Here is a 25,107-nt window from a genome sequence, read left to right on the forward strand (position 1 = left end):
TGACAGAAAGACCCTCATGCCATGCATTCATCTATGACTCACAGATTATTGATTTCTATTTTCCATATTGTAGCTGTGCTTTCATACACATAGCAAAAATGCAGAAAAAAAAAAGTGAGAGCTTCTTTTTCATAAAAAAAAAACAGTGCACATCAGAATTCCTCAGGGAATACATACATGTGAAAGGAAGAAAGCCTCTCCAGGCACATACCTCTAATAAAAATGTACTAGCAGGCTCCCAGTGTCCATAAGAAATGCTTTTGCCTGTTTAGCACCACTCATTTACATTTTGTACAGAATTTCAATCTGTTTTTTATTGAGGCATTCCCCAGTTTCCCATGCTGCTCACATCTGCAGGGCACAGCTTTTGTGCAGCTGCAGGGGCTGGATGCCAGTGGCATCCAAAGCTCTGGGTCAAAGACTGACTGAGCAGTGGGTGATTGAATTTGCCCTAAAATGGCAACTCTGGTCATGTAAGTGATGTCTAGATGTGCAATTTTAAACAAGTTGCTAAAGGATGCAATACTTATTGGTTAAGATTTTTGCAAAAGGGCAGTCAGTCAGTCAGAAGCAGCCAGTGAGACACTCACAAGCCTACCTGGATGCATCAGAAGTTTTCTTTATTTTCCTTGGTTGAACCTATGTATGTTTTTCCTTACAAAGCTATAAAAGTACATCAATATTAATTTAATAATTTTCAGTTAAAAGTGGACAAATGGCAAACATGGTGGTATATAGCGCAGTGTACACTGCAATACTGATAGTTCAGATCTGAGTATCAAAGCAAGGGATGGTTTTAAGCACAAAAAGTAGAATGAGGGCAAGAGATAGTCAAGCATCAGCAAAACCAGTTGAGGAATAGTTCAGGGACAGCTGGCTCTCTCTAACACCTCCAGTCATTCTACAGAAGCTAGTTGCACTGGTCCTGCCAGGCATTTTAGTTTACTAGACCCCAAAGAAGTACTGGAGTAGACCTCTCTTAAAAGCATAGCAAACAACATCAGACAGAGTTGAAAATATAATTACCCTTCCTTAAGTTTTCATCTGACAGAATTCTTCTGTCAGGAGCTGACTAGCAGCAACAAAAGTTTTACTTTACTTTTACCAACTCTATCTTGAGGACCCAGAAAAAACCTTAAACTTAGTGGTGCTGAATGAGCTAAATTTCCATTTGTGAACATCAATTAGCCTGCTTCACAAGAAGTGTCCTGTTGAAGAGAGAAAAACAAAGGACAATGGGGAAATAGCACAGGTAGCACTCAACACTTAATTAGACCTTCTGCACCTATGATTATTTATAGCCCTCCTCTCTGTGTTGCTGAGGAGACAACTTGCTGAACCAGCTTCTGCCTTTCCACCTCCCCTCTGACCACGAAATCCCAGGGCCGTGCCATCAAGCCGGCAGGTACAAAATCCCCCTGCAGGCAGCAGTGGGCAGGTGTGAGCGCTCTCCGAGGACTCCAGCTCCATTGCTGGCTGCTCAAGCTCACTGCTACAGTGTGCCAGCATCTGTTATTTCAGCATTCGGCAAGCACTCTCATAAGAAGGGCACACAATCGTCTTGCTTACACGAAAATTTTTAAACAGATTTATCTCCTGCTTATTTTCAGAAATTGAAATTCAATTTCAGAAGCTGAAATTGATTCTCTGTCTTTTTTTTTTTTTCCCCTAGCTCATAAGTCTTGCATTCAAGGCTAAATGATACTTAGAGAAAGCATGGATAGGAAGAAAAATGAAAACAAATAGGAAGAAGACTCTCTCTCCACTTCTCCCAGATTAGTTCAAGGTCTGGGACCCAGGGGTCTTTGCTGTGCTCATTTTGAAGAGTGGGTTTAATCTAGAGACCTTCATCCTAGATAAATCCCTGAGCAGTACAGCTTTGCTTGTCCTTGAGCTAGTGAAGGAAATCCTTTTAGAAGATCTATTTCTCTGCTAGCACAGAAGAAAAGTCCCAAAATGTTAGTATTTTTCTAAAAAATAAAAACCCACCTAGATTTATGATTTGCTTTTTAAAGTTAAGTGACTTTTCATTTTTAAGATGGTATTTGCGAAGAGGAAAAAATGTGCAGGAGATAATTCCATAGTGGAGACACATTCAACCATGGGAGCCCTTGGGGTAAAAGAAAACACAAAGCCCAGCAAGAGCATTTGTCATTTCAAAAAGACAACAAAAGATAATGGGCCTGATTTGACCTAAAAAGGCAGAGCTTTTAAATTACACTCCTGGCACTTCCTGTGTCGTAAATGTTGGTGATCTTCCACAAGTGAAAATAAATCATTTTAATTACTTTTATATTACTGTAACAAGCCTTTGCATATGCACGCAGAAGGAGGGGGGAAGGAAACTTATTTAAGCCACCAATCTCTCTTGTGGGAGAAGCAGAGCAGGCAGATCTCAGGCACAAGCTGTGGGGATAACTAGTCCTGTCAGCGCTCGGATTTGCAGCATGGGGACAAACAGCAGCACAAAGGGCGGCTGCAGCCGCAGGGCTCGCACCTCACTGGGCTCAGGGATGTGCCCAGGGGTGCCTCATGTCACTGCTGTGCTGCAGCTGAGGGATATGGGCTTTTAGGAACGGCAGGACGGAGAGGGAACGACAGGGAAAGGACAGACTTGGCCTTTAGGCAAGAGAGCAGCAGGAATGCACGGCCTCTGCCTGGGATGGAGGATGAGCTGGCTGAGAGCTTACAGGGCAGGATCAGTGGGCAGACCAGCAGGGGTGATCTGGTAGTGTGGGGGTCTGCTATGGACCTCCTGACCAGGAAGAAGAAGCTGAGGCCTTCTTCAAACAGCTGGAAAAATCCTCATATTTACAGGCCTTAATCTTACATGGGGACTTCACCCGTGCTGATATCTGCTGGCAGGGCAATACAACAGTGCTGAAGCAATCCACAAGCTTTGATGTGCATTGATGATATCTTCCACAACAAGTAATCAAGGAACTGGCACAGAAAAGCTCTTAGTGGACGAGATACTTGCAAACAGAGCAGATCTAGTCAGGGGCATGAAATCAGAGGCAGCACTGACTACAGTGTCCATAAAGTGGAGGAGTTTGGGATTCTAGGAGAAGGGAGCAGGGCAAAAAAACAAGTTCATGGCCCTGGATTTAATAAGAGCTGATTTACAACCTCTTCACAAGTTTGGAAGAATCCCATGGAATGTGATCCTGGATAGAAGAGAGGTCAAGCAGAGCTGGCTGATGTTCAAGGGTCACCCCCTCCAAGCTTTATAAAGGTCTGTCCTGACAAAGAGAAACCCAAGCGGGAGGCCTGGCTGGATGTTCTCAGAGCTTTTAACTGCATCAGAACATGAAACAACGTGTGGATAAAGGGGTGGAAGCTGGGGCAGGTGACCCAAGTGGAATATAGGGTTGTCTGATCGTGCAAGAATGCTGCTGGGAAAGACAAAGCTGAGCTGGAGTTGAATCTGTCAAGGAATGTGACATGTGGCAAAATGTTTCATAAGTATATAAATAACAAAAGAAAGAGGGCTGAATACAAAAGCTCACTGCTAAACTGGACAGAGAAAGTGGTGACAAATTACATGGATAAGGCTGAGGCACTCAACACTTTCTTTGTCTTGCTCTTTACCATGCAAACTAGGCAATCTAACAAGAAACCCAGGTTCCTGGGACCAGAGGGAGTATTTGCAGCAAGGATGATTTATTGTCAGTGGAGAAGGATCAAACTAGAGAGCACTTTTAAAAACTACACATATATAAGGCCACAGGACAAGTAGAATAGGCCACAGCCAGTGCTGAGGAAGCTGGTTGATGCCATTGTGAGGCCACTGTCAGTTACCCTGGAACAGTCATGGCAAGTGGGAGAAGTTCCTGAAGATTGAAAGAGAGCAAGAATTACCCCTATCTTCAAGTAGGGCAAGAAGGAAAATCCAGAGAACTATAGGCTGCTAAACCTCATCTCAGTCCCTGCAAGGTGATGAAGAAAATTTTCTGAGAAAGCATTTCCCAAGATCTGAAAGGCAAGATAGTCATCAGGAGTGGTCAGCGTGGATTTATGAAGGAGACATCATGCTTGACCAACCTGGTAGCCATCTCCAATAATGTGACTAGGTTATTGGTGAAGAGGAGAGACATGGGCTTAATGTACCTTGACTTCAGGAAAGGCTTTGATTACTGTCTCTTGTAATCCCATCATAGACTAGCTGACAAAGTACAGGATAGGCAAGTAAAGACTGAGGCAGACAGAGAACTGAATGAAGGACCAGGTCCAGGGGGTTGTAATCGGTGCCACGAACCTCTGGGGTCACCATGGGATTCAACAGAGTCCAACACCTTCATTAAAGACCTGGATGATGGAACAGGATGTGCCTGTGTCATGTTTGCAGATGGTAACAAACTGGGAGCAGTGGGTGATGAACCACATGGTTTTCCTGACATAGAAATGGGCAGAGAGGAAACTCAGTCAGTTCAACAAGGGGAAATGCCAAGTCCTGCATCTGGGGAGCAATGATGGCAGGCTGGCACCTGCTAGGGAACAGAAACAGAAGTCTGATTGCTTTGTCTCTTGTTTCACAGGACCTCCAGGGCCTGATAATGAGGGAAGGGATATGAACACATGACTTGCTTGGTCATAGAAAGTCATGGCTGCTCGTCTCATAAAATGGAGTTAATTAAGCAAACCACATTATAGGGGCTGGAGTGGAGCTCAAGCAGGACCCAGGGACCAGATGGCCCTGCTTGAGCAGAGAGCTGTGCCAGATGACTTCCAGTGGTGCCTTCCAATCTCAACCCCTCTGTGATTCTGTGCAGTCAAACTATGAGTTATCCCTCTTCTATCTGTGTTGTTTCTAACATTGCTACTCCTCTTTTTAGCTTTGTTTCCAGGGGCCTTTAGCTGTTGCACGAAAATTTCAGATGAAATTTCCAAAGGAATTCTCAGAAGAGTGGAGAGATTTGAAATCCAGAAAGCTGGTGGCCTGTGTCACCTAGAGGCTGTTATGTAAGAGATATTTTGTGTCCTTCACTGGGAAAGGGATACAGCGAGTTAAAATCCATCACGCAGCATTTAAATAGTAGAATCTTGGAAAGCTAACACAAATTCAAAAAACAATGGTTTATGTGATTTAAGAACTGTCCTTCCTTGTGCTATTTAAACTTGATTGTTAAAAGTTAATCATTTTTTCAGTAGCAATACAGAATATTATTCAGCCTTCATTGACACTTGCTTTATTTTCAGAACTGAAAAATTACTCAGGCACCTTAAGACTTCTCTGTTTTTTCCAATTATTTATCCCATAAACCCCTGGCCTAAACTCATTAAATCAGCTTTACTTTTGTACATAAGCATATATCTAATTTTTTTTCTGGTACAATATCACACCATTTGGATTAAATTGATACATTTTCTAGACTTTTACATGATAATCATCACAGTCATAATAACTACACAGTAGTCTGCTTATTTATTTGCCATAGAAATGTACTGCTTTGCATTGTGGCTCTTTCTGCACTGAAGTAGTAAAGCCTTTTTACAGATTTTGGAATATAAGTTTAATAATGTAAAACTTAGATCCTAATGTATTTGAAACCAGAAAAAAAATTAATAAACACAGCATAAAATATAATTTAAGATTAACCAAGTCTAACTTTGTGGTCTTCATAGATGGGTGATAATTATGATGATTTTTAAAAGCTGGGATTTTACTTTTTTTCTTTGAAACTGACAACCATTTCTTTAAATGTTAGTCTCCACGTGAAAGGCAGAAAGTTCTGTGTGAATCCATGGAATAGAAAAGTTGAAAAAATGATGAAGAAGATGAAGCAAAAGATTCACAGGAGCAAATCTCATGTTAGAAAGCAGAGAAGAACCAGAAGAACCAGAGAGAAAGAGCAGAAGCAGTAGCAAAATGAAGTAAAATGACCCATGATGAAGATTCTGTGGCATATGGCACTGTGGACAAGGATAGCAGATTTCACCACTGATGGACTATTGTAGCACTAAAATGACTTTCCAATCTCTATGTGCTAGAAAAAGCAGAGGCAGAAAAGATCACCTGTACTCAGAATGATGCTGATAAGACAAATGACAAAGTGCTCCTTGTAGTGTCTTGTAGCAAGTGCTCGCTGTACCTCCTGGATCTTTTGGCAGACTTAAATCTTCCTCTCTCTCACCCTGCTTTTATGGCAACCTCCCTTGTCACCTCTGTTTTAACATGCTGCTCCTTCTCATTTTTTCCCAGTCCTATTCTTGGTCCCTATTCTTTCCTGTCTACAATCATCTTTCCACTGTTGCCTGTCTTGTTTATATTCTTTCAGTCACTAATCTTTCTTTTTTGATTCATTTTACATTGACTTACAAACACTTTTTCAGATCCTTCCAGCTTGTTTGCCGAAAACCATGTCTTTTGCCTCTTTTAAACAATCTCTGCTCCCAGCTTTTACTGTCATGAAATACAATTTCAGTGATAATATCTGATCCTCTTCACAAGACTCAAAGTGTGGCACTCAAAGCTATGCAATAAATATCATCTCTATTGCTTTTTTTCATTCAGTTTTGTTCATTCAAATACTCAGATCCTTCATATGCGTCCTTCCTACCCTCTTTGCTGAATTTCTCATAATTGAGACTGAGGCCTTTTTTCATAGACTAGCAATGATGACAGTCTGGCTACGCACTCCACAGCCTCTCTTCCACAGTCCAGTACTGCCTTCTCCTGTGTGGCACAGTCTGGATTCCCTCCCTCCTTCCTTAGAAACTTCAAAGTAATTTAGTATTCCCACAAAGACATGTCATCAACAGCACTTCTCCTCACAGACATGTACACAGAAAGCAGCAAATGAGGGAGAAGAGAGGTCTTTAAAAGAGTCAGTGCCATAGAATGCACACATCTCATAAGCCAAAAATACTTAATTTAGCAGCACAACTCTGCTCTTTCTCCTCTTCCCTTAGCAATTACTGTTTTTTTTCCAATCACTGCATTTGACTTAAATGAGCTCCTCTGAGTTGCCTCTAGTGTTTGCTTTGAAATTTTTATGCAAAGCTTCATCCTGCAAGCATGGGAGAAAGCAAGTCTGATGACAGGGGATAGAAGCAGATGCTGGTAGGTTCCCTAAATAAGAAAGATGAAAACTGTAGAAAGGTCACTAGAGACAAACAGCATACTTCTACACATGCAAATCTGGTGTAAGAAACTTGACTCCCTTCAAAACAGGTTAGAGAAACAATTACTGCTCTAATGAGCCAACTGCCTTCTGACAGGGATGAGGCAACCAATATATTCTTCCGGAATCTAGGGAATATTTTGTACAGCATGTACACTGGCATAGCCCCATCCTCTGCCCACTGGAATGGCGTGCAGGAAGCCTGCTGCTGGGAGCAGGAGCTGGGGCTGCCCTCTCTGACTCCCAGCGTGCACAGAGGCTCTTCCCCCAAAGTTGTGCTTGGCACACTGCTGAGGCAGAGGATGTGACCCTGGCTAATGCAAGCTGAAATGGCACACGCTTCCCACCATCTCATTTGCACTGCCTGGACACCACACAGATAATTAGCTAAGGGTATCACACAGAATCCAAATCCCCCAGGCCCAGGTCAGCAGAGCACCAGGAATGCAAAACTGCTGAAGCACTTTACAATATGGCAGCAGCACATTGCTCTTTCTGGCAGTTCCATTTTCTTCCTCATGTTCTGCTCTGCCTTTTAGATTTTGAACCTTCTTGCTTCCTTCTGATTTCTAGGCGGGTTTATGATGGCATCTCAGCTCCTCAGAGCTTTGCCATCAATGCAACCAGTGACCTTTTGAGAGTATAAACATACTGACTGGAGCATGGACTGTACCCCAACTTCCATGGCTGTGCTATGGGAGAGAGCACTTCACAGAGAATGGAACAACCTTCCCAAGCTGAGGGAAGGGAAGGGAAGGGAAGGGAAGGGAAGGGAAGGGAAGGGAAGGGAAGGGAAGGGAAGGGAAGGGAAGGGAAGGGAAGGGAAGGGAAGGGAAGGGAAGGGAAGGGAAGGGAAGGGAAGGGAAGGGAAGGGAAGGGAAGGGAAGGGAAGGGAAGGGAAGGGAAGGGAAGGGAAGGGAAGGGAAGGGAAGGGAAGGGAAGGGAAGGGAAGGGAAGGGAAGGGAAGGGAAGGGAAGGGAAGGGAAGGGAAGGGAAGGGAAGGGAAGGGAAGGGAAGGGAAGGGAAGGGAAGGGAAGGGAAGGGAAGGGAAGGGAAGGGAAGGGAAGGGAAGGGAAGGGAAGGGAAGGGAAGGGAAGGGAAGGGAAGGGAAGGGAAGGGAAGGGAAGGGAAGGGAAGGGAAGGGAAGGGAAGGGAAGGGAAGGGAAGGGAAGGGAAGGGAAGGGAAGGGAAGGGAAGGGAAGGGAAGGGAAGGGAAGGGAAGGGAAGGGAAGGGGTTCATGGTGGTTTCGGTACAGGCTGCTGGGAAGCTCCATGCAGTCTTGGCTTGCAGACCTGTCCTCTGACAGTCATAGGATTGTGGGATCTCAGCACCTCAGGACGGAGGTGCAGAGTGGCCGAGACCACCCTTGGGGGGCTCGGGAGTCCTGGAATGTTGCCAGAAGTGTCTGGTGGCTGGACTTTGATCCGACACAGGAGACGACACCTGTATGAGGACTGGGAAGGTTTCACTGGGTGTATGGTGAAGGGATAAGTTAATTAAAGTGTAAAACACAGGGTTTAGGATTTTGGTACAGGGGGGTCTAAAGAAGTAAGATGGAGGAATTGGGGCGTGTCCTGTTCTTCTTCTTCTTCTTCTTGGCCTCCATCTTCTGTGGTGATGGTGGCACTTTGGGATTGGTTATTACTAGAAGTGCACCGGTTAATAAGGGTAGAAGGTATTGGGGAAAAATGATAAATATTGTACACGTAACTTCGGGTATAAAGATAAGTGACCGCCCGGGGGCTTCGGGAGTGTGCCCATGGCTGACTTGCTGTGCAGACCTCTGTCGGGCTGAAAGAAAATCTTTTAGATAAACAATTAATAAACACCGAGACCGAGACAAGATCAGAAGTCTCTCCTCGTCCTTTGAAGCATCAGCTCTTCAAGGCCATCCCTGGGCCTTTCCAGGCCACCTAAACAGCAGAAACAGAAAACTTACAAGCCTAAACAGCCGAGAAACCGAGCAAGTGGCATCCCTGAGCTATCTCCGGACATAAATCAGCAAAAAGAAACATGAAAATCTACATAGGATCACAGCACAGCTGCAGTTATCCCTCCCATTTGGAAAGCAGTACATATAATAGTAACTAATTTTTGTACTGTCAGCCCTTCTGGCCTCCAAATCTTTGATTCTTATCAGTTTAGCAATTCCTTCTTTGTATTGAAATTAAAGACCCAATCAGATCTACAAGGCAAGTGTTATTGAAATATTTGCATTCACTGGACCCACTTTAAAGACGGGCTTTGATATTTTTGTTTACATCTTCCAGTTCGTCAGTGTGATGTCTCCTGTCAGGTTCTTCTGGAATCAGTAGATCAGTCTGAGAGATTATGAGATTACAAAGTCCACTCCCTGCTTCCAGCTGTATTTCAAGTTTTGATTACTGTGCATTCTTTTGGAAATTGAATTAGAAATCATTTATACCAGTCATTTAATCTAATAAAAACTTTATTTCCTGGTATTGGTATATAAAGTACCAAAACAACACTTTAAAGATCCACTGCTTCGTACAGTTTTATTTAGCCCTGAACGCTGACACACAAATATGTAGAAGAAAAATCTTCCAGTTTCCAAACCTTCACTTGAATGATCTCATATTCTCTGTACCTGAGCATTATTTTTGACCTTTGCTATTTTGTACTTGGCAGCAAAATAAAATCAATGCCTTTTTTGTTAAAGTCATCTCAACATCTTGTTTTGTGGAAGAGGTTATTAGGGCACATTACTTTGTTTTCCCTGAAAATGCTGAATAAAGCTCTCTCTTCAATAGGTTTAGGTGCCTAAAAGATCTAGTTGGATGCATTTGAAAACACCAGTGAGTATTTTAGTGGCTTAGAAGTGTAACTTTCATTGAATTAAGTCCAAATTAGACTTGTAATTAATATTCTTGAGAATTGCAATAAAGTCACTCTTAACCACTTTTAAGAAACAGCTTAACAGATTATTATCATCCACTTTTAAAATTTATTTTAAGAGTTATCAACTTAATGTGACAGCCTCTGAGTCTTTAGGATGCTTTAAAGAAATCACAGATAGCATTGCTTAAGAAGTGCTAAACAAAAGCAAAGAACCTGTTGGGTCTATTCAAGCAAAACCAGCACCCTGAATTTGATACTCTTGCTTAAAACTAGAAATCAGACTAGAGACATAAGATTGCAAACACTTTTCTTTCAAAACACTGGCTTAGGAGTTACCACACACTTTTACACAGTTGAAAAATGTTGATAGAGGCTCAAATTCAAACCCCTCTTTTACCAAAACACCTGGATTTTAACAGAGGAAGAGGATGACTGCTTGCGCCCTGAGTAGCACACCTGAACATATTTCTGATACAATGTTACTCTGAGTTATGCTGAGCTTCTTTGGTAGTACCATTTTTATTAAAACCTGTCCTTGGTCCAAACAAATAAACATAATTTGCAAATACAATTTTTGATTGAATATCTCTCTGGGCAGATTGATTAAGCTCTACAGCCATGAAAGGCATTCTCACTAGCTGGGCTGGAAATAGTGCAATCACATATCTGGAGCATAATTCGGTTAGAAAACTATAATTAATTAACTAAGAGGTTTGAAATAAGATTCACCAACAACTTTATTGATATTAATGCAATCCTTATGAGAAATTAATGTAAAACAATTGTAGACTATTGCAACACCAGCATAGGCAGATCCTTTCTTGTGAAGGATCTGCAATTTTTTATAAGTCTTCCCTTGTAATACAGTCTGTAGCAGGAAAAGCAAATGGTGTCACAAGGCTGAGTAAAAATAATAACACTATTGACAACAGTTATACAATAAATTGCACTGATTAATAAGAAAAAGTAGGTTCTAGGTCTTAGGCTATAAAGGATTAGTCATCAAACCAGTCTGCAAGAGGAGGATGTCTGGACTTCATATAAATTTAAATTAGCATCTGGATCCATAAACATCCTGAGTAGACCAAACCAATGCTTTTAGCAGTGTAAAGACCAGGTAAATCTCTAAATAGAGAGTAGAGATACATAGACTATGGGAAAGAAAGCAATAACATGGATCACCTCACCAAGCTAATCTTAGTAATTTTGGCAGGGTTTCTTTATGACATCTGTAGAAGATCTGCATTTTTAAGATCTTCATTTAGTGTTGACTATACATGCACCAAAAAAAATTGCAGAACCCAATTCTGATATTGCCATTTTGAAAGCAAGCAAGACATTTGTCAGGAGGAACCCCCCCCACACCTGAGTGCAGGCTCCCAGGTGGGCAGGCTTGCATCACCAGGAGCAGTGAGAGCAGCCAGGTTTGCATTGCCAGGAGCAGCCAGAGCTGTGGCGAGGCAGCAGGCAGGCCAGCGACCCCACCAAGGGCACGCTCTCACAGTGCCCAAACAAACAAGCAGAGCAGGGCCAGAGATGGCAAAACAGGGTCAAACAAGAGCCCAGGTTTTCACACAAGTCTGTAGAGATGAGTAGATCAGAGGTGAAGCCGGGAAGTCAAATCACTGGGTCAGGGTCAGCAAGGCTTGTACCAGCACAGGCACAATCATGGTGTCCCTCTGGCAATGGCCCAAATTTGAATACGGTTCCCAAGTGAAAGGGAAGAGGTGGTCAAGGAGGCTCCCCACAGCTCCATCACACTGCCTGCCTTCTCCAGGGCAGCCCCAGCCCAGGCTGCCTGAGATGTGGGAGCCAGTGCTGGCCTGGAGCACAGGCAGCCGAGTCCCCAGGAAGCAGGGAAGTGGACTGGTCCCTCTGCTGCCCGGCACCTCTTCCAGAAAGCCTGGGCAATCCAGGCACCCCCGTGGCAGGAAATATTTTGTCACCAAGTGCATATTGAGGCTGGTACTAGGAGCCAGAACAAGAATACAGTTCTGGTTCTGTTTTTTCATATTGTGTGGTTTTGAGGTTTTTGTTTTCTTGGTTTTTTTTTTTTTTTGCGTTGGTTGTTTGGTTGATTTTTTGTAGGTTTTTTGTTTTGTTTTTGTTCTGTTTGGTTTTGATTTTGTTTTGGTGGGGGAGTTTTGGTTTTGTTTGTTTGTTTGGGTTTGGTTTTCTGTTTGTTTGGTTTTGGTTTTTTTTCCTGTGGTAGGAATGGAAAAGAAGGAAATTTTTTTCCTGTGGTAGGAAGGAAAAAGAAGTTTTAGAGCCCCAGAACAGAAGACGAACTTTCCTGACAAATCCCTTTTGTCTGTAGGCAAAGGAGGTAACTGTGTCTACATGATGTAACTACACCATTACCTACTGAATTTGCATTTTCTCAACATGTTTTTTTCAGAATTACAAATGGAACTGGCTTGTAACAAGCTTATGCCAAGTGATTGGCACAAGCTTATCAGGAGATTCCAGGGTAGCATGTGCAAGCAAAACTTTTCTTGATTTCTCAGTAGTATTTCTCAATCCTCACACTACAGATAGTTATGTGACAAATCTGTGATGATTTCCCATGACAATGGCAGAACAGATTCAACAAACAGGATAGGAGCTCACACTTTCAATTATGGCTTTCCCATTTCCTTAGCAGTGTTTTTACCTGCCCCTAAGATGGTGGTTTGACACCCTGGAGTGGAGTGAGGTGAGCAGGCTGGTGTCTCCTGCTGGCTTCAGCAGCCAGATCTCACAGAACCTGACGGCTGCCAAGGGAGTGCATTTCCTTGACTTGAGCAGTGGTTTACAACCCAATTACCCAGGGTACAAAATTTGTGTTTGACTTTTGTCAAGCAGCTTCCCATCTACAGCAGAGGTTTGTTCTCCCAGTTCTCCGGGGGTGTGCAGCAATGGATTAGGTGACAATAAATCATCGCACGGCCTAAAGGCAAGCCAGGCTGGCAGGAGGAACCCACACAATGCCAATTTGTCAGACAGCAGTAACCCCGTGATGTGCGGCTTGGCACACGGAGGATTTAACAAGCTCGAATTAAAATGTTACGGGAAGATCCAGGGTAGGGCAGGGCAGGGCAGGACAGGACATCCATCACATCCTGTGTGAAGCAATTCTGCTGGCAGAGCCCCGTGCAAGCCCCGGTGCTGGGGCACTCTGGGGTTGGGACGCCGGGCCGGGACACTTGGGGGGGCTGGACAGGCGGGAGCCGGGACAAGCCGGGGTCGGCATGGGCCGGGGTCGGCATGGACCGGGGTCAGGATGCGCCGGGGTCAGCATGGGCCGGGGTCGGCATGGGCCGGTGTCAGGATGCGCTGGGGTCAGCATGGGCCTGGGTCAGGATGCGCTGGGGTGAGGATGCACCGGGGTGAGGATGCACTGGGGTCAGGATGCACTGGGGTCAGGATGCGCCGGGTGAGGATGCACTGGGGTCAGGATGCACTGGGGTCAGGATGCGCCGGGTGAGGATGCACTGGGGTCAGGATGCACTGGGGTCAGGATGCGCCGGGTGAGGATGCACTGGGGTCAGGATGCGCCGGGGCCGGGACCCGGGCCGGGACACTCTGGGCGCGCGGCTCGGGCCGGGACACGCGGACACTCCCGTTACCAGGCAACCGCCTCGCGCCCGGCCCGAGCCCTTCCTACCCTCACCCGCGGTCGGCCGCGCGCCTCCATTGGCTGTCCCCGCACGGCGCACGGCTCCCATTGGGCGCCCGCCGCCCCTGCCGCGTCGCCATTGGCGCACCGCCCTCTGCCCACGCCGCGTCACTTTCTCACGCCATTCCCCCCGCCCGCTCTGCCCGCCGCTCCCCGGGCGGGAGGCGGGACCTGGTGCGGCTGTGGCTGTGATTGGTGGACGGCCCTGCCGCTCATGCCGCGCACCGGGTGGCGGGCGGTGCAGCTGCTTAAAGGGGCCGCACGCCCGCCGGAGGCCGGTGCTGTCTTGAGTGCGTGCGGAGCGACACCGGGAGCGACAACGGGAGCTACATCGGGAACGACACCGGAAGCCATCACCTCCGACGGGTGAGCGCGGCTTGGGCCGCGGAGGCACTCGGGCCGGGGGCGAAAGGCTGCGGAGCCGCGTGGGGGAAGCACGCGAGGGGCGGCGGGGCTGGGAGGGGGAGCCGCACGCCGGGTCGGCATAGCTGGAAGCGGCTTCCTGTGGATGCAGCGCCTTCGAAGGAACGCCCGTAGAGCGGCCCCGGGGCGGTGAGGGGAATTTAAAAAAATTAAAAATGAAAAGAAAGGGGAAAAAAAAAAAGGATGAAAACCACCCCAAAAAGATGTGTCAGGGTGTCCTAACTTAGATGTCACCTCGTATCCCGCGCCAGCCGCTCTCCGGAGCATCACGGCCCGTCGGGCGATGCAGCGGGCCGTGCTCACTGCCCGGGTAACCAGTGCGTCCCGAAGGAACTGCATCCCGCAGTGGGAGTCCCGGCCGCCGCCTCCCGCCGCCCTGCCCGCGGGGGAGGCCCTCGGCTGTGTGAGCTGCGATCAGCGGCTGCTGCGGGGCTCCGCCGGGCTCTAAACCCGTCTCGGAGGCAACCGAGGACCCTTCGGTGTGTCCCTTAGCCGCCTCTCAATGTCGCGACAGCGTCGTCCTCCCATGCCGGGAAAGGTGGACCGAGCGTGCCTCCCTGCCCGCGCCACCCCCGTGCCCAGGCAGAGGCAGCCGGGTGCTGCCCCGAGGGATGCCGCCGCCTTCTTTCCTTACGGCGTTTGCCGCAGGGTGTGGGCATCCCGGCACCCACCCGTATTGTGATGGAGCCCCGTGCTCGGGTGTGCCGCCATCCGCGCGGGTGGGGCCGCACGGCTCCGCCCTAGTTCCGTCCCCGCGGATCTGCGCGGTTTGCCTGTATCCCGGCGCTCGGCGGTGGGCGAGCATCCCGCGGGATGCCCGGCCCGGCCCATCCCGGCGCCCGCAGCCGAGCGTCCCGCGGGGAGGTGGCCGCGGTCCGGCGGCCTCTGGTGGCGGCACGGGTGTCGTGCGCGCCAATGTCACCGGCGGGCCCCTGCGGGACGAGGCGGTGATGTCGCAGCCGGGGCCGCCACCGGCCCTGCCCCTCCCACCGGTTCTCCGGAGCCAAAGGCATCGCTTGTAGCAAACAAGGCCGGGGCTTATTTTCTGCCTTTGAGTAAAGTGTTCCGTTAGAATTAAAAACTAAGGCAGAAAATAACTCAGTCAAATTATTGACATAGTATGCTCAAATGCCTAAGAAAGGACAGTAACGCCACCAGTTATTACAAGCAAGCATGTTTCTGGTAGCAAAAGCGGAAAGAATTGGCTTGGCTTATGCTTCTCGTTCATTCCCAGCAGAATCATAAGGAGACACAAAACAAAGTGTGTTTCTCGTTTCCATAAACTGAAGCATTTCAGGTTCTTGTTATTTTAAAACAAATGATACTTCTGAGAAAGTTTTCATTTTCAGTAAAAACTCAATTATACGATGTTGTTTGCTGTTGACAAAAGACTGTCTGTTTTACACTGAGTAAACATGGTTTTTTCTGACTGACTGACTCGAGATGTCGTAGGTCCCATTTCCTTCAGTGGTCAGAATATGCTTACAGAGCAGTGCTGCTCATGGCAGCCCAGACTGCCGCCCTGCTGGGTGTGACTGGCGAGCTTGGTGTTTGGTGAGCCTGGGAACACAAAAGAAACACCCTCCCTTCAGTTGTGCTCTACACAAAGTTTTCTGATGAGAGAACCGCAGCAAGTAATATCACTTGAATGCCAGTTTTGGCATCTCAAAGTTCTGCAAGGAGCAAGCACAGAAAACACTTGTTTTCATCAGCTCTCATCAATAATGTAATTCCTTTTGGCATATTCATTTTCCCAACAATTCACTGCCTGGTTAAAAGCTGCTATTCTCCTACACCCATTATTTCTCGAGTCCATTACATGCTCCATGCAGGCTTCAGGGAGACCTTGCTGCACTCTTTCAGTACTTACAGTGAGCTTATTAAAAATTAGAGGGAGAGGGGCTTCTTGCAGGTGTGTAGTGACTGGACAAGGGGGAATGGTTCCAAACTGAGACTACGTTTAGATGAGATATGGGGAGGAAATTCTTTAGGGTGAAGGTAGTGAGGCACTGGCACGGGTTGCCCAGAGGGAGCTGTGAATGCCCCATCCCTGCAAGTGTTTAAAGCCAGGCTGAATACATTAAGCCGCCTGGTCTAGTGGAAGGTGTGCTAGCCCATGGCAGGGGGGTTGGAATGAGATGATGTCTAAGGTCCCTTCCAACCCAAGTTATTCAATGATTTAAGATTCATTGAATCTTAAATAAAGTTAGGCCTTTTGAGAGTCTCAGCAGCCCCCAAATTTAAGCTAGCAGTGAGCTCTGCTCTGGGTGCATGGCTCACCCTCGCTGTGGCTGCCAGACACTGATGAGCTGGAATTTCCTGTTTGATAAAATGAGGTGTTTTGTGCCAGAAATGGAGCTGGATCCCTAAAGCCCTTCTCCCAGCTGGTACCTTGGGATCTCTCTGTGGGCAGTATGTCTGCACTCATATGGGAGCCAGAAAGCGACTTCCTGCAGTGCCTGTGCAGATTTGGGATAGCGCACAGCTCTTGGAGCCAGGTTTCGGACCCCAGTGCTGCTACGTGTCCCCAAGCCGTGTGTGACTTGTTGGCGGTGCCGGGCAGGGACACTCCCCGCGGCTCCGGGCACTGCTGCACCAGCGCCCTCCCTCCCTGCCCTGGCCGATGGCCGCTCCGCAAACAGCATCAGCCCTCTGCTGTACCAGAACAAAGCCAAAATACTGCCCGACAGGTCACAGGAGGCAGGAGTAATTACGGGTTTGCTCAGTTTGCGGGTTGTTTGGGGGTTTTTATCTGTCTATTTTAAAGCAAGATAAGGCGACACGGCACCGCTCCACTTTGGAAACAAAAGCGACGTGCTGAGGGCTTGTCCAAAACAACAAAACAAACACAGCCAAGACCACACAGGAAGCCTCTCCACAGCGGGGCTTCGGGTGCCGGGGAATTGGGTTTTATTTCCTGAAGGAGCTGTCGCCCGTGCCCGCCGGCCGAGCCGAGCGCGCTGTCCCGGCGCTGGGCCGGCGTGGCGGTTGCTGCGCACGCGCAGTGCCCGCGTCGCGCATGCGCCCTGCCCGCGGCAGGAGGCGGCCATGGGATTCCGCAGCGTGTAAGAGGCGGGCGGCGGGAGCGCAGTGGGGCAGCTGGGGCACGGCACGGCACGGCACGGCACGGCACGGCACGGCGGCCTGAGGGGCAGAGGGGGCACGGTGGGGCTCTGGGCGCCACCTGCGGCTGAGGCGCGCTGCGAGCCCCTGTGCGCACATTCCCGCGGCTCCAGGATGGGTCTTGGATAACCTTGAGGTGCTGGGGCGGCAGCAGGGGACACAAACAAGGCGAAATTGGTTCTTTTGCTTAAAACCGCGCAGTCCGCTGTAGGGTCGTTCTTTGGCCTTCTATGCAGCTGGTCCTGGGTTCTGGAAGCTTGGAGCTGCGCACGGAAGGGACGGGTGCCCTGTCGGGATGTAAGCTGAGGAGGATGGTGCCGGGCTGTGTAATTGAGGGAGGGTTGAAGTAATGGGGTGTAGTGTGTCCTTGGGAGTAGTAAATCCCCAAGTGTGGTGACAGGAAAGTTGTGGGGTTAGAATAAGGAAACTCGGCCTATCAGGGAGAACACTGTTCATCTCAGCCCTGAAGTACTCCAGGCAGTGTGCTGGGAGTTCCAGTGTTCGGGAATGCCGGAATAGAGTATGCAACAAATAGAAAAACCAAAAAGAACAACAACGCCCCCGCTGAAAACAAAAACAAACAAAAAAAACCAACCCACACAGAAATAATTCTGCCTTTTTGCAGTGTGAACAAAACAAAGTGACGTATGTCACTTTGTTTAAAAATAAAAAATATTTTGAAGAATCCTGCCCTGTCTTAAGATGGTTATTTTCTAGTAAGGGTTTTCAACTAGCAATGCTAATAAAAATAACCAGCGTTTCTAGCTTGGTTATATGCAGAATTGAAACTTTCCATATTAGCAGAAGTAAGATGTTGAACATTAATGTCTCAAACACTTAACACTTGGTAAGTGTATGGTTTTGCCTCAGAAGGATAGCTTGGGTTTAACCTATGTCTGTTCATCTCCAGGGCTGAAATCTGTATTTTCACTTAATTAAAAAAAAAACCTCTTAAAACTAATGATATTTTACAGTATGCTCATACCAAAGCTTCACCAGAGGCAAAGGCTTGCCTTTTGCAAATGACGTTATAGAATACATGCAACACATCTTTTTCCTTACAATTGCAGGAGCTAAAAGTAGGCTTCTCTAAGTATATGTGAGTAAATCACATGGCTTTTTCTTTTCTTAAAGATCTGCCACGATGCCTGGGTCTCTTCCAGTGAATGCTGAATCCTGTTGGCCCAAAGATGTGGGAATTGTGGCACTGGAAATATATTTTCCATCTCAGTATGTTGACCAGACAGAGCTGGAGAAGTACGATGGTGTGGATGCTGGGAAGTACACCATTGGGCTGGGCCAGGCAAGGATGGGGTTCTGCTCTGACCGGGAGGATATCAATTCCCTCTGCTTGACTGTGGTCCAAAAGCTCATGGAGAGGAATAACCTTTCCTATGATTGCATTGGGAGATTAGAAGTTGGAACGGAGACCATAATTGACAAATCAAAATCTGTGAAGACCGTCCTGATGCAGCTTTTTGAAGAGTCTGGTAATACAGATGTAGAAGGAATTGACACCACCAATGCATGCTATGGAGGCACAGCTGCTCTTTTTAATGCTATTAATTGGATTGAGTCCAGTTCCTGGGATGGTAAGTCACCAGTATTTTCCTGGAAAGTTACATCATCCTTACATCAGTCTGCCCCACAATGACAGTGGTCATGTTTAACCATATAAAATTCAGAGGGTAAACTGTTTTTCTCTTCTGAAGTCTTTTTCTTAAATTCTCTGGGTATTTGCCACTTCAGTTACAGCATGAATAGTGACATAGCTACTAATGTAGAGGTCTTCTGTAAATTCAGGTGATTGCCAATTGAAATGTGGGAGAAAAATCAAAATTGAAGAGCCCTTTAATCTTGGTGTCATCTCCTCAATAACTAGAGTCTAAAAATTGCTGATGGGTGTTAAGATGTGCCAGACTCGTGGCTCCTTATCCTCGTTTTCCCTGTGTGTTTTTCCCAGGTCGCTACGCCCTCGTGGTGGCTGGAGACATTGCTGTGTATGCCTCTGGAAATGCCAGGCCCACTGGGGGAGCTGGTGCTGTTGCAATGCTGGTGGGCCCAAATGCACCGCTGATTTTTGAGAGAGGTGAGTCGCGTGGGAGAACATACACTGCTTAGGTCAGATTACTGCATCCAGCCTGGAGCCTCTTCCCTGATTTTTGTGCCTTGCTGAAGCAGCAGATCAACTGTGACTAATGTCAAAAATTGCTCTTTATCTCTTCTTGTCTGGGCTAACTCAGCCAAGTCCAGTTACAGGACACAGAGAGGAACAAGTAGAGGTGCTCCTATTTGTTTGTTTCCTTGAGGATTCTCCAGTAAAACTGATAGAGTAATACTAGAGCTGAACAAATTACATTCTACTTCCAGGGCAATATGACAATCCTTTATTGCATGTGTTTGTCATGCTCAGTCCTACTCTGCTTTACAGGCTATTGAGGACTGTGTGAAACCTTACCTTAAAAGGCCAGAAGTGCCATGAAAATCTGCTGAACAGGGGCCAAAGCTGCTTCTTTTTCCATGTGTGCCAACTGACACATCCCAATTGACTCAAAGCAGCTGAAAAAACTAATTTCAACTTCTGTCGATTTCTGCCCACCAGGGTTGCGTGGAACCCACATGCAGCACGCGTATGACTTCTATAAACCAGACATGGTCTCTGAATATCCTGTGGTGGATGGCAAGCTCTCCATACAGTGCTACCTCAGTGCTCTGGACCGCTGCTACACCGTCTATCGCAACAAAATCCACGCCCAGTGGCAGAAGGGTGCGTAGCCTCTCCCAGTGGTACTGCAAGATTGACAGATGCTTGAGGGTATACCACACAGACAGTTTCAGTATCTGATCTAAAAGCTGGTCTGAGTCTCTTCATGTTTGTATGTTATGAAGTGATTGAAATATTTCTCCTGTAAGAAATTATTTAGTTCTGTTCTGGCATGGCTAATTTCCTGACAGTCTGTAAGCAGCAGTCTCTACAGGCAATTGTTGGTGTAAGACATAATGCCTTGGTTAAAAGCATACTATTACCCATCTCCATCCAGACTTTTAAGAAATTTAGGTTAATATTTAAATGTTCTGTAATTATACTAATTTTTTTTCTTTTAACCCAATATGTTTAGTAATTCCTTTAATTATATTAAGAGAAATAAGTGTGAAGAGAGGCAAATTGAGTAGATTATTACGTCAAAATGCTGTTCAACATAGCTTTTTGTTCTAGAGAAAGAGCAAACATTGTTAGCTGGTGCAAAAGGTGGTAAAAAAAGAAATTTTAAACAGAAGCAGTACAGTGTGTTAAGCGCACTTGACAGGAGTGGTTAGTGTTAATTGCATGTTTGTGTCTCGTTTATGCCAACCTGTTACGATGACTGGTGTCCTGCCAGCTCCCTGCTTTATTTCCATAATTGAAGTGAGTACTAAACAGAGGTTGTAACATAACACTTCTGCCACTTCCAGAGGGGACAGACAGACGTTTCACCTTGAATGACTTTGGATTCATGATCTTCCACTCTCCATACTGTAAACTGGTACAGAAATCTGTGGCCAGACTCTTGCTGAATGACTTTCTCAGTGACCAGAACCCAGAAACAGCAAATGGTGTTTTCAGTGGTCTGGAAGCCTTCAGGTGAGAATGGCTGCTGTCTGTCTCATTCAGATAATCTGTTATACATCCAAGGTGTGTTTTTACTTTCTGCTATTTTATTAACTGTTTCTGAACTTTTTTTTTTTCTCTTTTGAATAGGGATATAAAACTTGAAGATACATACTTCGACAGAGATGTGGAGAAAGCTTTTATGAAAGCTAGTGCAGAGCTCTTCAATCAGAAAACCAAAGCTTCATTACTTGTATCCAATCAGAATGGAAATATGTATACCCCTTCAGTCTACGGTTGCCTTGCCTCTCTTCTAGCCCAGTAAGCATAAAATTGGGAAAAGCTATTTATGAATAAGGTCATAAAAGGCTTTTTTCAGAAAGTCTTTTGTAAAAGTGTAATTTAGCAAACCTTTCCCTACAAGATTGCCTTAAGCAGAGAAACTAAAGTTAAAACATAATTCTGTACACACATTCTGTTCAAGTGACATATAGATTGAAAATGTCCATGTCAGAAGCTGATGCAAAACAGCTGGTTACTGCCTTGCAAAGCAGGATCTTATTTGTAAGGTAGTGTCTGTTCTCAGCCCCAACTTTCCCCCTCTTCCTTCCCCTAGAAACATTCCTGAAGTGGAAAAAAAAAATCTGAATGTCTTCTCTTACTATAATAAGTAAAGTAAATTAAATTACTATTTAATTTTTTTTTTAAATGCAGCCTTTTACAAAATCATACTAAGTTTACATTAAACCACTCCTCCTGGGTTTTCTTTTCTTTTTCTTTATTCCAACATTGTCTTCCAAGATGTGTTTATTTTTTTGGCCTTAATTTGCTTAAGAATGAAATATGTCTGCCTTCATCATATTTTGGGCATTTCTCGGGCATGTTTTTCTCTAGGCAGCTTTCAAACTCAGCACATAACAGCAGTATTTGAATTTGTGTTTTTAAAAGTCAGCATTTATGTACATAGTATGCTAAATGTGTATTACAGACACTGTAATTTGCTGGTTGCTTTTCCAAAGCTAGATGCAGTTTCTAGTTATTTAAAACTGGAACTTTGTCTTAGTTCTGACTTTAAAAGGCTGTGGTATGATTTGCAGGTACTCCCCAGAGCAGCTTGCAGGACAGAGAATCAGCGTGTTCTCATATGGCTCTGGTTTTGCTGCTACCCTGTACTCCATCAGGGTCACACAGGATGCCACTCCTGGTGAGTGACTGGAGGTGATGTCCTCTGCCTCTCTTGCTCAGCTCCCTCTTGCTACCTTGTTGCACAACCCATTAGCATAAGGAAACCTGCAGGACAGTGCCTTAATGACAGCAGTGCCACACTGGGAATGTCCAGCTCCAGGGAGTGTTTCAGTGTCTCCTTGAACAAATAAATAATGGTCTTCAAACTCTGTTAAATGTTTTAAGTTGGTAATTGGGAATATTTTAAATGACTAATACTTGAGATTCTATAATGCAAAGTACTTTGAATGGGCTTGAAATATTCACATACCAGTGTGCAGTTCTCAGTACTGACTCTACCCTACCTGGATGGTTCTATATTGCAGGTTCTGCACTGGACAAAATAACTGTCAGCCTTTCTGATCTCAAAACAAGACTTGACTCAAGAAAATGTATTGCACCTGATGTCTTTGCTGAAAACATGAAGCTCAGACAGGAAACACATCATTTGGGTAAGAACCTAATAAATATCAATCCTTCCTAGTCCTTGAGCAAATTGCTTATCACTTAATCTGCCAAACTTTAAATTATAAGGGCGCAGAATGAAGGAAATGTCCAGCCCTTTCTGCTTCTAAGTAGCTTGTGTTCATTATGCCCAACATGTCTGAAGTAAAAACGGTGGCTTGTTTTTTGATGTCTCAGTGCATCCAGTCTGCAAAGACCTGTGTTGGGTAAAACTCTTACCAGGAAACAGCTAACAATGTGTTCCTCCCTTTCTTGCAGCCAATTATATTCCGCAGTGTTCAGTCGAGGATCTCTTTGAAGGAACATGGTACCTTGTGCGTGTGGATGAAAAACACAGGAGAACTTACGCCCGACGCCCACTCATGAGTGATGGACCTCTGGAAGCAAGAGTTGGAGTTGTCCATCCAGGCATTGTTCATGAGGTGAACGCTCGGCACTCTTTTAAAGTTTGATGTAAATGGTGGAACCATTTACGTGTTTGTCTTAGCATGTGCATGTATGTTAAGAGGAAGTGGTTTTACGAGTTACATTGAATACTTTGTTAACATATGTAACATACAAGCCAGAAGTAAAAAGTTGAAACTGTGATTTTAAAAAGTACATTTCATCGTAAAAAGAACGAAATTGCACAAGAATGAAAGAGGAACAAACTGGCTCTTCTCACATGATCTGTTTGCATGAAGCATGACCAATTTGATTGACTTAAGGCCAAGCCATCCATTGTAGCATGAATGTTGTTTGAGAGTTGGACTAGCCATGAAGTATGAATGTCTGTGAACTAGAAAACTGTGTTTAATGGTTTTTTTCCCTTCTTCTTAGCACATCCCAAGCCCTGCTAAGAAAGTGCCAAGAATCCCTGCAACAACAGAATCTGAAGGCGTTACTGTTGCCATTTCCAATGGGGAGCATTAAGATACCTCTGTGAGGTGGGGAAAGAAACGAGGTGTGAGGGCAGGGTGAGAGAGAAAAAGGATTGCAGTAGCGCTGAAGTTTCAGTGTACACTAGTACTTAATTGGAGCATGACAAAACTCTTTAGGCTCCTTGAAAAAGATCATCATAATATGGTGTGCTGATTTTATAATATTTTCAGAACACTAAAATCAGGAGTATATTGGAGATAGAAGGACTTGCCAGGTGCTGTGGGGATTCCTTAACATGTCTGAACTTTTTTAATTGCTGAGAAGTAGCTGTAGTCTATTACAAAGTCTTTGTACACAGAAAGGAAAAAAAAGAAAAGGAATCTTCTGCCTACTCTTCCATGTAAAATGACTTGAAACCTACACTGTTAACTTCTACTAGTACTCAACTGTGTGCAAAATAGTCCAAGCTTTTAATGTTAGGGTTCTCAGTGCCTTGACAATAAGCAGTCAACCTTCTGAATACTGCAATTCTCTTTCACTTTATCACCTTCCCTTTCATCTCCTAGTCTGTCTCCCATCACCCCATTGCTTTGGGACAGGCACAGAATCAAGAACATCCATTGCTGGAATAGAGCCTCTCTTCCCTGTCAAAGTGACTGGATCAAGAATGGCTAGGCTGACAAGTGGTTTTCTTAGAAGAAACTCTGTGATTCACTGTGTTAGTTACTATGTAATTCCTCCTAACATCTTATGTGATTTATACCTGCATTTTAAGTCACAGGAGACTGGGAGGAAAGATGAAGAAGAAGGGAGGTAGTACATTTTTTATTCTAAAGAAAGGGGATAATTGATTTGACATCATAATAGATGGTTTAGTAGAATATCCAAGACAGCAAAATTTTCAAATCAAATTTTGAGCTATTGTGGCGCTGTTTTAATTGGCAAACAAAGGAGAGAGTGATGTTTATCATTTGTCTGGAACTCTAGCCTACTAGTTGTCTTTTATATAATACTTTCTGAAAGACTCTTTGTAGCTTTGAATCTGGCTTTTTACTTTGAGGTCATTCTCACTATTGGCAATACTGTAGGAGTGGAGTCCTTTATTTTTTTCCCCCCTTCCCCAGCGTGTAAGCTAAAGCTATCCATTTTGCAAGCAGTAGATAGATTTACAGTGGTTATGGGGAGTCCATTCTGGTAGATTTTTAAAGCCCAGATTGGAAATGAACTATGATATGAGCCTTTTAAGTTTGTAATATATATATATATATATATATATATACATACATACATATGTATATATATATATATATATATTTAAGTTGAGCTAATGTACAGAATGAAGTTTCATTGAATTTATTTCTTTGCTAATTCTACAAAGCTACATTATCTAATATAAAGTAGCAAAAAATTATTTCTGTTAATTACATTTTTTTGTGTGTGTGTAATGAAGTGTGTGTATTACCTGTCACTCACTAGAATTTGATAATTTGCTGTATTTGTACAGTCAAGCCTTGGTAAAATAGTTGTTTATTATAAATTGATGAATACTAATCTGTTTGTTCTGCTGAAAATGATGGAGCAATGCATGATGATGATGTTTGCAAGTATTTTGGTTTAGGTTGCCCTCATGGAACCTTGGCACCTGTAATACAAACTGTCATGGAACAAAGTCCATTGCTGGCAGTGGACAAGCCAAGAAGTGAGCTACTGGCACAGGCCTCACAGGTCTGTGAGGCTGATCCTTTATTAAAATAAAGTTTGAGATATTTGAAACCTCTTG

General features: G+C 45.1%; 2 protein-coding genes across 4 annotated transcripts in view; both read left to right on the plus strand.

The window, feature by feature from the left end:
- The window catches only part of CCL28 (C-C motif chemokine ligand 28), an 18,020-nt gene extending 12,155 nt beyond the window's left edge, over positions 1 to 5,865 (plus strand). The window contains exons 3-4 of the mRNA XM_058824408.1: positions 4,836 to 4,962; positions 5,709 to 5,865. Coding sequence (XP_058680391.1) covers positions 4,836 to 4,962; positions 5,709 to 5,865 — 284 coding nt within the window. The remainder of the gene's footprint in view (positions 1 to 4,835; positions 4,963 to 5,708) is intronic.
- Positions 5,866 to 13,942: 8,077 nt separating this feature from the next.
- Positions 13,943 to 24,650, plus strand: HMGCS1 (3-hydroxy-3-methylglutaryl-CoA synthase 1). Of its 3 annotated transcripts, none has more exons than XM_058823313.1 (10): positions 13,943 to 14,008; positions 18,323 to 18,780; positions 19,152 to 19,277; positions 19,791 to 19,955; positions 20,642 to 20,810; positions 20,928 to 21,098; positions 21,875 to 21,981; positions 22,328 to 22,453; positions 22,725 to 22,888; positions 23,286 to 24,650. In XM_058823313.1, the coding sequence occupies exons 2-10, from the start codon at positions 18,333 to 18,335 to the stop codon at positions 23,376 to 23,378; spliced, it is 1,569 nt and encodes a 522-aa protein (XP_058679296.1). In that variant the 5' UTR covers positions 13,943 to 14,008; positions 18,323 to 18,332; the 3' UTR covers positions 23,379 to 24,650. The 3 variants fall into 3 exon arrangements, with proteins under 3 accessions (XP_058679296.1, XP_058679298.1, XP_058679297.1); XM_058823315.1 differs by lacking the exon at positions 13,943 to 14,008 and adding an exon at positions 17,244 to 17,324; XM_058823314.1 differs by lacking the exon at positions 13,943 to 14,008 and adding an exon at positions 17,323 to 17,485.
- The last annotated feature ends 457 nt before the right edge of the window (positions 24,651 to 25,107 follow it).

The sequence above is a fragment of the Ammospiza caudacuta genome, chromosome Z (genome assembly GCF_027887145.1).
Source record: "Ammospiza caudacuta isolate bAmmCau1 chromosome Z, bAmmCau1.pri, whole genome shotgun sequence".
Lineage (NCBI taxonomy): Eukaryota > Metazoa > Chordata > Aves > Passeriformes > Passerellidae > Ammospiza > Ammospiza caudacuta.

Bases quoted from the DNA above. Each gene is read 5' to 3' on its own strand.
- HMGCS1 (XM_058823313.1), top strand. From the start codon at position 18,333: ATGCCTGGGTCTCTTCCAGTGAATGCTGAATCCTGTTGGCCCAAAGAT. The intron at 19,956-20,641 runs GTGCGTAGCCTC...TGCCACTTCCAG, and splicing joins CCACGCCCAGTGGCAGAAGG to AGGGGACAGACAGACGTTTC. The intron at 22,889-23,285 runs GTGAACGCTCGG...CCTTCTTCTTAG, and splicing joins ATCCAGGCATTGTTCATGAG to CACATCCCAAGCCCTGCTAA.